Below are 12227 nucleotides of genomic sequence, written 5' to 3' on the forward strand. Positions count from 1 at the left end.
TTCTAAGGTTTGCTGGCATTTGTAATTTATAATAATGGAAATACAAACCTTCTGTTACATATGTTCTTGTGTTAGTCTCGTTGAAACCTACTCAAGATCCATTGACCTCTACTCGTTTCACACTGTATGTACCAATGTTACAGAACAAAGCATCACGATAATCCTAACCCAGTTCAACAATCTTGCCTTTGAAAAACCAATCTTAAGACCTTTCTTTTTGAACTCTAGTTGCAATTGGCTGTAGAATGTGCCTAGTGATGATGCTTTCATAGTGCCATACCCGATGCTTAATTTGTGAAAGAAAGCGATCCGGCACCCAAGCTCTGCCCGGAAGCCTGCAAGCAGCGCAATTAAATCTCAGTGTGCCAAAAACCAAGGCTAGCAGCCTTAAATCTAACTCATGCCTCTTCAATCCACTACAGGCAGTCCCTGCCCCCAGTGGCTTACCGAAACTTGATTGACCTCCCCCTGCAAAGTCTGGAACTCTCGCAACAGGTAACTGCCAGTATCTAAGGGGGTCCCCTGAGATCAACCCCCCCCCAACACCTGGGCTGTGGGGGTTTTGTTATGCCACTGCCTGCCCCTTTATCACGCTCTTGCAGGTTCCTACTTTCTCCATTTGTGACGGTTTTTCCATCTTTACGATCTTTGTGTTATCTCTCTCTTGCACTCAGTAAACAACATATGATGTGGAAAAATGCTGTTACCCATAAATATGTGCTGGTGGCCCCCACTGGCTCAAATTAAGCACTGGCCATACAATACAAGTCTCTTATTTAGTCAAGTCCCCTCCTAATGCCCCAGAGAACCGCAGCATTACAATTGAGCACTACCAGGCATGAAGCAAAGCTGAATCATTTTGTATGGGAGCACATGTGCAACTGGGTTCAAAGCACTGGCCAAGATATCACAAATTGTATTTCTGTGGGTAAGATGGCGGTTGCTTCTTCAAGAAGTAAAGAGCTATTAAAAAATACAAATTTAGAACAAATGGCACTAGAGTTGTTAATACCTTGCGTGCGCGTGACGGCCGGGAGCCATCACGCGTCACGGTGGGCGTGTGCGGAGGAAGGCCCCCAGCCGTCCGAACCCCGCCCACTCTCTATTTCCTCAGCACCGCGGTGGAATTTGCGCCGTGGTCAAGGGGTTAAAAATACCCAGACATTTTCAACCACCTTAAATGTAATACTAAGAAATAAGCACATACCTTTTCAGGTGGAAGCATGTCGTTGTCTACTTCTATGGACCTTGGCCTCAGCTTGATTGGTCGATCTTTAAAAATATCCCCAAAGCCAAATCCTCGGATCTTCTTGGGCTGGTTTCTTTCACCCGTCAATGTCCCATTGGCCCCATCTGATTTTGTGCTGCTCGAATCACCGCCATCACTCTCTGAGCCGGTGGCATCCTTTGCACCTGCAAAACACATTAATATGAAAAAACTATTTTGCGTAACTGCAAAAATCCAAACTTTACAGGCTTGCATCCAGCAGTGACCAATGTACAGGTGTGATTGCTGCCAGCAGTAATCTGATGTGCCAATAAGTGATATCCAAGTCAACATCACCTAATCTACTCAACTTTATTAAATATTTCAAAGTTTGAACGGAACATAAATTGGGGTTAGCTATTCAGGAGATGGATAAGGGTGAGAATGAGCATACAGAGCCTCGTGGTTGCCAAGGAAGAGTTCTTTAAATAATTTAGCTGGGATGGCTCCTCTGTTGGAGCAGAGGATCGTCGCCCCACTTAAAATCCCCCCACAACCCTGAAAAATAAAATAGTTATTTATTACCATTATATTTTTCATCTCTGTCCCGAGCAGAGCATTAGGAAGGGGGTGGTGGCGCTGCTAAGTGACAGCAGCAGGGAGGAGGGCGGGCTGTCCTTGCACTTATTTAAAGTGCACATGTCTTTATGGCCGCCACCTTGCGACGGCCGCCCACACACACGTGCACACTTTTTAAACATCTCTAACCCAGCTTTCTTAAGACAGCTGGGTTAGAGCAAGTGCAAGCCTCTGGAACGCTGTGGGGCGCCAAGTGAGGCCACTCCCTCCAATCAGGGCGCTGCTCTCATGCTGCGTGAGAGCAGCGTCCTGATTGCTCAAGGGAGTTGCTGCATCCAGTTCCGGCAGGGAGAAGAGGACCGGAGCGGAGTACGTCACGTTCAGATAATTTATTTATTCATTCTTATTTTATTTTGCATGCCCTCCCACCCCCTGTAGATGCCACTGTAATTTAGAGTATTTTCAACAAGGATCTTCTCCTGTCAGAACTTTTGTTTGATTCAATACAATATGCATAACAATTCAAAGGGGAAACATTAAGACCCTTTCGCCCTTCACAGTAAAACTCCTCCCTGTGATTAACTGCTTTACCTCAACTCGGCATCACTTTCCTTAATCCCTGCCCATTAATGCCTCACTACTGCTGCAGCTCCTTGTTCCATCTCCTCCAAAGTCTAGGCTATTCTGCCTGCACAATCACCTTTTCTGTGTTAATGCTCCTCACACGTGTCTCCACTAATTACCTGTAGAAAAGACTGGCTCTTAAAGCGATGGAGGACAGAGAGAGAATTACAACGCTATATCCACACCTAATCAACAAGATGGCAAATAAAGAAAGCTCCCTCGAACTGGGCAAAGCTAGGGGCATTTCACTCCTTGCATACATTCGTACACTGGGTGGTGAAGACTTCAGCATAAGGCACAGAGCTTTACAGGCATGATGATTAAACAATTTGTATTGGGTTTTATCAACTGTAGACAATAGCAATTGTAGCAGGATGAGACAATAACAAATGATCAACTGTAGACAATAGTCAGCACGCCAGAAAGCTTGATGGCTCAAAATAATACTGGACCATAAGCAAAGAGCCTCTGCTCTAAGAAAAGATGGTGGCCACAGTATGATTCATGGCCCAAACAGGCAGCCTCAACTAGAACACCATTGCTGGTCCGCTTTAACCAGTTCTTTATTCTCCACAGCCCTGAGATGGGCGTATGGCTGTTCCTGGCCCACCAGGGCAGTCTCCCAAATGCATAGTAATTTGCCTTTTCTGTCTTTCATCTGCGCCCTCCTGCTGCATCCATCAATTCCCAAACTGGTCAGCTCCTTCACCGAGCTAGCTTGTGACAGCCTGAGTTTCACATGTTGATCTCAACTTAGCAGCCAACTGGCACTACCGAGGGAGAGAGGCTGGATCCTCAGAGCAGGGCAAGTCTGTTTACCAGTGGCCTTTTGACCGACTCCCCCGGTGCCTCAGCTGGCATTCAGTCAGATAGCACTTTGTTCAAATAGACTAGCACAGTGTAGCCCTTATATTGCCATGGCTCTCCTTCCACATTCCCCATCTGTTAGAATGAAGTCCATGAATCAAATAATATTAAGTAGGTATTTTATTTATTTTTATTTTAGGAGCAGGGGCACTGAAATGAAGGATGGTGTTACATCCTTGATTTCAGGGCCCCTGCTCCTAACAGCTAGAATTTATGACTTACCAGTGCCGCTCTCCCTTGCTTTCTGTGGCCTTAGAAGACGCCATCCAGACTTACCATCTCATTTGGGCAGTACTCGCCAATGCTGTACGTCACTAAACATAGTAGGCTCTGTTACATTTTGTTCTAGCTAGGGTCATACCCTCCTTCCCATGCTGCCTTAGGACTTGCTAATCACCGACAGTTCCCATCCCCACAAGGTCATTATGCCACATATCACAGACTCGCCAGCCATTCGCGATAGCCCCACTACCTCAGGATGCTTTCTTTCTCTTTTGGGGCTCTGCCCCAATTGACTCCCTACGCACATTTTTGATTGTCTGGAATGTTGCAGCCTGCCAATTTTAATTCACTCATTTTCTCCCTCATCAGAAACTATGAAGGGCATTGGATGATCTATAACCTTTGAAAAGTACCGACACCAATCGTTGAAGCCTCTGTGCTCAGCAGTTTGCCTGGCAATGCTCTTCACTAAACAACCCCTCTCAGCCCAGGTGCACATATATAGTGATCCTCTGGAAAATGTAATTATATGACGTCCTTAAAACACAGGTTGTGTCCTTCGTGGGAGTGTTCCTTTTTGCTAAACCTAATGTAGAAAGCGAAGAAGGACTGAATGTGGCACAGAAATTAAATACAGGCACTAGTGACATACAGGCATGACCATAAAATACATTAAGGATGGTATGCATATAGATTACCTAAAATGACTAAATGATGGTTGATCTTACTGTTATTTTAAAATGCGTGTTTAAAAAATACAAAACACTTTCAGTTCTAAACAATTAAGAACACCACGCAATATCCAATCTACCTACTTCTCATTCCAATTTCCCAACTTCGATTTTGGAGACCAGGAAACAAAGTTCTTAGGGAACCAGGTACTCAACACACAGAAAGATCATACTTGAAAGCCTAAACATGAGACCAATCAGGCACTTTGCAATCACAAACAAACTCTCACATGGTTTGCCTTGTACAGTCTAAATAAAGGTACATGCCCCCCCAAGACTAATTAGAAGTGAGAAAGCACCATCACAAGCCATGAAAATAAAAATGTCAACAAACCCATTAAATGCAATCATAGGTATTTCTAATTAACAGCCTAATAGGCTTACCACTCTCAAGCACTCAAACCCACGCAGTAGCTTCTCCACACCCAAAGGCCAACTCACCTATTTGTCACGGCCTGACGTCTTACCCACAATCCACCAAAGCTACCAAATCAAAGCAAGGGTAACATGCTTTGATTTTATTTGGCCAGTAAGGTGAAGCACAGAAGAACCAAGTTAAAACATCACAAAGGGCATTGTCACTCAGAACCATAAACTCTTATTGCTGACCACTGTAAAGACTGTGAAAAGCCAAGCTTCTCTTCACCACTCCCGACTTACCATCTTGGGTAAAGGCACTCATATCTGAATATTCCTCCTGAATCCCCCAAACCTACCAGCAGTGAAACAGTTTCAATCATTACAAACAAAACATGTGCTTTGTAGGTTGATTTTTACTATCGTCAACACTATTAATGTTATAGTATATGCCAACAAGGAACTTAAAAGCTTTCAATCGATCCTTGCATTTATCCAAACATGTGTCCAAGTGTCCCGCCCACACCTCTTGGCCAACAATTGCATCACCCATTGTTGAGAGGGACTCTATCCTCTGTGACTCAGTGTCCTCACTGTACTCTCTTGAGATCTACACAACCTGCTTTGGGGGACTTAGCCAAGTCTACCACCAATACTGATCCCCGCTAAATGGGAAACCCAGCAGCTCAGCAAACAAATCTGCCATCAGTCAGTCCACCTCAGCAGTCTGGTCAAAGGGTCTGCCTGAGCTGACTTTTTCTACATATTCTCTCAAAAAGACAAGTGCTGCTCGAAACCTTTACCCCACCCCCGGTTCCTCTTCACCGAAGTCAGACCCTGCTCTTGAAATTTCAACGAACTTCACAAGAGCTCTCTCCAACAGTAAAGCACTCTAGCAACATCAATAGAATGATCCCAGACTGTTCCCCCTAACCTTATCATCACCAACAGTCATTCTGTGGGAGTTACCTGGCCTCCGCTTCACGTGCTTTGAATGTCGCTTGTAAAGTGTATCAATGGACCAGAATCCTATTACAGTTGCGCCATGCTTACACACCTTCTTGATCTGGCAAAATCACCCTTCACATCGAATATGCACGGTTTACCTCTTGGACGTCTTAAAAGTCACAGCAGACAACCAATTTGGATGCATATGCCCAAGGAGTGGTCGACAAAAGAACCATCCTCCTCAGAGAGCCAATCACAGCCTTAACATCATATTCTATCAAATATTAAACATCATGGTATGCAACTATTTCCTCCTGCTCTGCTCTGACATGATTGTCCTCATAGTCTTCATACTGAGGAATCTAAACTCCAAGATGCCCTGCCTTTCCCCAACTTGCCTTATTTTGGTCAGTAACATATATCATCAATGACGATGCCCTTCTTCAAGCTTCTCCGAATGTCACCCCTAGCAGGAGAGCGGTCAACAGGGCCGGGCTGGCTGTAGTGGGCACCGGGTGTTTTCCCGGTGAGCCGGAAGGGTGGGGGCCAGTTTTGTTACTGGGTGCCAGTTTTGCAGCAGTGTTCTCCCGGTGACACAAGCGGCAGTGGTACTTCTTACTAGCCATCCCCCCACAAACACGCAACCAGGCCGGTTGAGCAGATTGCCAGGGCTGGTTGCTGTTCCCAGTCCGGCCGTGGTTGTGAATCAGATACAGGAGGCCACTAGGAACTGTCAACTCAGCTATGATCTCCCGGCTTCCAGGATAAAATAGACACTACCCTGGCTAACGTTCCGCCAATGACAGTCCGCCGCTGTGAAACAGGAAGAAATTGTGAACTCTATGGTGTATTCTCTATAATCTGACAAAATTAAGTAGAGGAAATAGAAGTACTTTGTGTTGCTTTAAGAAGATGTGATAATAGCCTGCTGAATCACTTCCAGATTTCGAACCCTAGCTGCACCGATACCAGATGAAACATACTGTCCCAGAATTCTTTAAGCAGCGGGCAGTCAGTGAACATATGAACAATATCTGCACCCTTTAGGTGGCATTTAGGGCTATATAGACGCTCTGAAGTGTCAGTCCCTGTCCATTTAAAAATGCTCTCCGGCATATGATATAGCATGCACACAGTCCTAAATTGCTGTAGTTTGAGATTGACAGAGATTGTTGACTGGTCTAGTATTACAAGAGCATTTTGTATTTCAGCAGCCATAACTGTAGTCAAGAGCCGCTGGGTCCATGTTGATACCAGCTGCGCGCTATCGTCTGTGACATGATACCTAAACCCCCGATACATTGTGTTTACCTTAGTACAGCCTGTCTCCCTTGTTGGCTGATACAGATATGTGAGAATCTCAGGTATTTCACCATCCCGGTTATATTCACATCTTTTTTAGAGATAGTCCCTAAACTGCAGGCACTTAAAAAAATGACATTGTAGAAGCCCATATGTCTCCTGGAGAGAAGAGAAAGTCCGAACCCCATATGCATCATACAATTGTCCTGAATTATGCAGACCCAAATGTCTTATGTAATTACTTCGAATCCTAGGCTATAGCATTATGACTTCCAATTGCTGAGATATTGACAAATTATGCGATACACATTACAAACCAAAGTGTGCCTTTCATGAAGCCCCTGATAACCAGCAGTCGGCCAAAACTACCTAACTGAATGACGAGGTCATTGTCAAGCTTCGTCAAGCATACCTACTTCTTCGTCGTTGAGAAGCTTGATTCGGGACATAAAACAAGCATCCAGAAGGAATGAGATATGAGACGGATTATTCATTGATAAAAGCAGAAATGCTTACCAAGAGCATTAAGCGGGTAAGCCATGCAGGAACATTTGTGAAATCAAGAGGCACAATATGTGATTTCACATGAATGTGTCTAGGTTCAAACGCTATATTTAAAGAACAGATCTCTTCCGGGAAGCAAAGGGGTCTTGATAGACTATGACTAACCAATGTTGAAAAAATGAAACAAATTGTCATGCTAGCAAGAGAATCTCCATTCTTTCTATGTATCCGAATTCAGTAACTGCTTTGAAATTGAGCTATTTGAGAATGGCGAGGAGCCCAGATCACTGTGCATATAAGGGCTGAGCCGAGCCACAGGAGGGATAATGACTTGGCAAGACCATTGGCAGTGCACCCAAAGAGAGAGAGCAGGATCAAAGGCTTGCATGACAACATTTTGATAAATGAATATAAGCCACGAGTATGCAGCTTTTAGGCAGATTGCCCATGAGTGAGGTAGAGGGAGAGAGAAGCAAAAAAAAAAGAGAGAGAGAGAGAGAGAGTGTGTGTGTTGTTTTATCACCATACTTTTATGCCTCTTACTCTCTTTCAAAAAGAGTCACAATACTGAAGTTTTAGGTGCAATCAAATCGGGGCAAGAAAAAAAAGGAGACCAGCAGACATGAGACCACCTAACGCTGCGAGTGAAAATCAGTCATAGGTATGGGAACCAACCATCTTTAGGGATTGCCCCTACCTGGGACCCAGAGAAGACCCCAGCCATCACCTCTGCTGCAACACCAGGAGACTGGATCATCAGCATAAAAAAATCAATTTCCACTCCCAACTAAAACTGCAACATCCTGGTCAAAAATTTGTGCCAGTTTCTACTTTATTTGGCCACGGCCTTGGAACCAATTGGAGAAGTCGAGAAAGGGTGTGTGAAAAATTGCTGGTGGTCACGTAAGTAGTTAGCTGGAGGAGTCTCATTCATTATCGGAATTAACCAGGCAAATCGCTCCACCAACTGAGAACGGCCATGCTATTTTTCACACACTCTTCCTCCACTTCTACTCATACTTCCTTTCACCGCATGCCCTACCACTCCATCCATCTCACATCAGCAAAAAAAAAAAAGACCCCCGGCAAAGAGCTCCTTTGCAGGGCCCATTGGACATTGAGGCGCCGGCCCAATGAGGAGCTGCCCGATGATAAAGCATGACACCCCTTGGGTGTGTGAGGGCCCTCGCTTCTAAAGGAGCACTCCTCACTTCCTTTCTGTTGATACCTAAATCCCCTGTCCCCCCTTCCCCCATCTCCCCTTTCACATTAGGAACTATATACCCTGGTTTGCGCAAAAATCATGTTTTATATATTTACGTTAATCAGTAAGGATAGATTAAATGCTATTGCAAAAAAATGAATCTCCACTTATACCATCAATGTTTCTCTCCTTTATTTATGTTGAATGCCCTCTCCCTACCTTCTACCGTCTGCATGCCTCTTGCATATGTAGAACTCTCTAAATCGCATGCCTGTTTTCATCTCTTTTTTGCCACTAGATCCCTGCAACCAAACAATATCTATTCATTCCATCAACCTTTTCCTTCTTATATAACCCCCTCTAATGATCACACCTGAGTCATTTATGCACCACAAGAAACTGGAGCAAATACATGGAATATTTCTTTGAGAGCACAAGACTAATCCTAATAAATGATGGATTGATCTCTAATTTTGGGCTCTCGGGTAGTGTGCTACTCGCCGTAATGCACTTCAATGACTCATCAGCGGTAGTAAGTTGTACATAAATGTAATTTAATAAATCAATAAAAAAGAAAGACCTGGTCTAGAGACAAGTCTGCTCTCACTTGAAAGGTACTTTGGGTCTGTGAGCCCATTTATGTTTGAAGATCGTAGCTTATGGGGATACACTCTGAGCTTTAATCCCATAAAACCTCACATGTGGGACACAGCAATTGTTCAAACAAACATTGGCAAAGCCAATAGGTCTTGCCTATGCACAAGCTATTGGTTTTGGTCATATGTTTTAGCAATGTTGTACACCAGAGTGACTGCTGTTCAGCATGACTAAAAGTTAGTGGGGTAAAGGAGAGTGGCGTGGAGTGTTGTAAAGTGAAGTGTTATGTTATGGAGTGACATAGAGTTGCATGGAGTGGCGTACAGTAGAGTAGAGCTGAGTGAAGTGGAGTGTCATGGAGTAGAATACAGCATTGTGGAGTGTCAAGGAAGGAGGAGAGTATCATAGAGTGTCTTTGAAGTGGTGTACAGCAGAGTGTATTGGCATAGAAAGGAGTGGAGTAGTGTGCCATAGAGTGGAGTGAGGTGGCATGGAGTAGAATAGAGGGAGTTGCATAGAGTGTCGTAGAGTGGAGTAGTGTAGTGTAGTATAATGGCATAGAGGGGAGTAGAATACTGTAGAGTGGAGTGGCATAGAGTGGAGTAAAGTGTCAGTGGAACAGAGTTTAATGGAATAGAGCATCATAAAGTGGAATGTTGTGGAGTGGAGGGAAGTAGAGTGGCCTAGAGTGAATTGGTGCAAAGTACAGTGGAGCAGAGCAGATTGGCATAGAGTGCAGTAGAATAGAGTGCATTAGTTTTGAGTAAAGTGGTGTAGAGTGCATTGGAATAGAGTACAGTGATGTAGAGTAGCGTAGAGTGCAGTGGCATAGAGTAAACGGTGCTGAGTGCATTGCAGTGGCGTGGAGTGCAGTGGCGTAGAGTGTAGTGTTGCAGAGTGGAGTGGTGTGGAGTGGTCTTCTATTCTGGTGTAGAATGTGGTGGTGAATAGTAGAGTAGGGTAGAGTGCACTGGCATATAGTAGAGTGGTACAGACTAGAGTAGAGCGGCAGAGTGAAGTGGCGTAGAGTGCATGGGTGCACAGTAGATTAGAGTGGCGTAGAGTGCATTAGCATAGAGTGCAGCAGAGTGGCGTAGAGTGGAGCAGAGTAGAGTGTCGAGGAGTAGAGTGGTGCAGAGGGCAGTGGCATAGAGTAGAGTATAGTGGTGTAGAGTACAGGGGTCCAGAGTAGATTGGCATATAGTGCAGTGGCGTAGAATGTGTTGAATTTGAGTGCAGTGGTTTTGAATGCAGTGTTTTGAGTGCTGTGGTGCAGAGTCCAGTAGTGCGGTGTGGGGTGCCGCAGAGTGCAATAGAGTGGGTAGACTGTAGTGGAATAGAGTAGATTGTTTCAGAGTACAGTGAAGAGGTGTAGAGTGCAGTGGTATAGAGTAGTGCCGTAGAGTGCAGAGGTGCAGTGTATATTAGAGTGGCTTAGTGTTTATTGGCATGAAACACAGTGGCGTAGAGTAGAGCGATGCAGGGTAGAGTGACATAGATTTCAGCGTCATAGAGAGCAGTGTTGCAGAGTAGAATGGTGTAGAATGAGTGGCATAGAGTGGAGTGGGGTGGTGCAGGGTAGAGTAGAGTGGTATTGAGTAGAGTGATGCAAAGTAGAGTGGCGTACAGTGTATTGGCATAGAGCAGAGTGGTGCAGTGGTGTTGAGTACAGTGTTGTAGAGTGGCATAAAAGGTAGAGTGGCATAAAGTAGAGTTACAATAAGGTAATGTCACAGTGGAGAGCAATTTAAAAGCAGATAGACAAAGCAAGAATTCATATATTGTATCTGAACGAAATAGAACACCACCATACAGTTATTTCACTAATAGATGTGATTTTATTTCATCACAGCACTGGAATGAAAAAAGATATAAAGTACAGGAAAAATCATAACTAAATATTTTTCAACAAACAGGTGCACGAAAAAGGTGACGTGAAGGTGCATGGAAGGGATTGTGAGAAAGGACAGTAGTGTGCATATATATACACATCAGTAAATAATTAGATAAAGGACTATCCAGACAGTTTCCTGCCAAATACATTAAATGTCAAATCATAACATAATTGCAGATATACATTCTCTGTCAAATATGCCTGACAATAAAATAAAGAAGTGTTGACGTTTCGACCCCTAAACAGATAGCAAAATTGGTGCATTGGGACGGGGTCTTCATCAGGACTGAGGTGAAAGTGAGTAGGAAGCACCAATGACGGCAGCGATATTGCTTCAGGCTGCGGATATATAAGCTGGGCTGCGTGAGCTCTCAGATTTTTGTTTAAATGTCCACAGTACTCAATATGTAGGGGCCAGGAGTGGAGTGGTGTGGCTGTGGAGTGGTGTGGCTCACTGGTTAGAGGCAGCAGACCCGTAAGCAGAGAACGGCCCGGGACCAGGGTTCAATTCCCAACGCGGCAGGGTCGTGGACCAGGGTCAAAACGGACTCGATAATTCTCGCCTCGGTGCCTACTCTAATCAGGGAACACACTCGGCAACTCTGGGCATTAAGCTTGCCTCATCTCTACAACGGCCCCCCACAGACGCCGGGGATACCTGGTTTCACCTTGGAGATACCCAGAAAGGGACCATCTCACAAGGAAAACCAGGACGGGTTCCCCAGCGGTCTTCAGCGCCAGGATACTCCATGGATTCGCAGTGCGCTTTACAAGTACACCCACATTTACATTTACATTTACATTTTACATTAGTAACCAGTGGCTCTAGGCTGCTGGCATGGCCGGTGAGACAGCTACTATAAAGTAGAGTGGCAGAGTGTGCAATGTTGCAGAGTATACTGTGGTAGAGTGCAGTGGTGTATAGTAGAGTGGTGTGGAGTGCAGTGGCGCAGAGTAAAGTGGGGCAGAGTAGAGTAGCATAGAGTGCAGTGGCGCAGAGTAGAATAGAGTAGCGTAGAGTGCAGTGACCGAGTACAATGGCATAGAGTGCAGTGGCGTAGAGTATAGTGGCATAGAGTGCAGTGGTGCAGAATAGATTGGTGTAGAGTGCACTGGCTTTGAGTAGAGTGCACTGGTATAGAGTGCAGTGGCATAGAGTGGTGTAGAATGTAGTGACGCTGAGTGTAGTGG

At 44.8% G+C, this 12227-nt stretch overlaps 1 protein-coding gene across 2 annotated transcripts in view; it reads right to left on the bottom strand.

Moving 5' to 3' along the window:
* SH3KBP1 (SH3 domain containing kinase binding protein 1) overlaps positions 1–12227 on the bottom strand; it is a 1359457-nt gene that overhangs the window by 614853 nt on the left and 732377 nt on the right. For both annotated transcript variants that reach the window (XM_086934590.1, XM_086934589.1), the window contains one exon: positions 1208–1413. In XM_086934590.1, coding sequence (XP_086790716.1) covers positions 1208–1413 — 206 coding nt within the window. The remainder of the gene's footprint in view (positions 1–1207; positions 1414–12227) is intronic.

Source organism: Lissotriton vulgaris, chromosome 8 (genome assembly GCF_964263255.1).
Source record: "Lissotriton vulgaris chromosome 8, aLisVul1.2, whole genome shotgun sequence".
In the NCBI taxonomy this organism is placed as follows: domain Eukaryota; kingdom Metazoa; phylum Chordata; class Amphibia; order Caudata; family Salamandridae; genus Lissotriton; species Lissotriton vulgaris.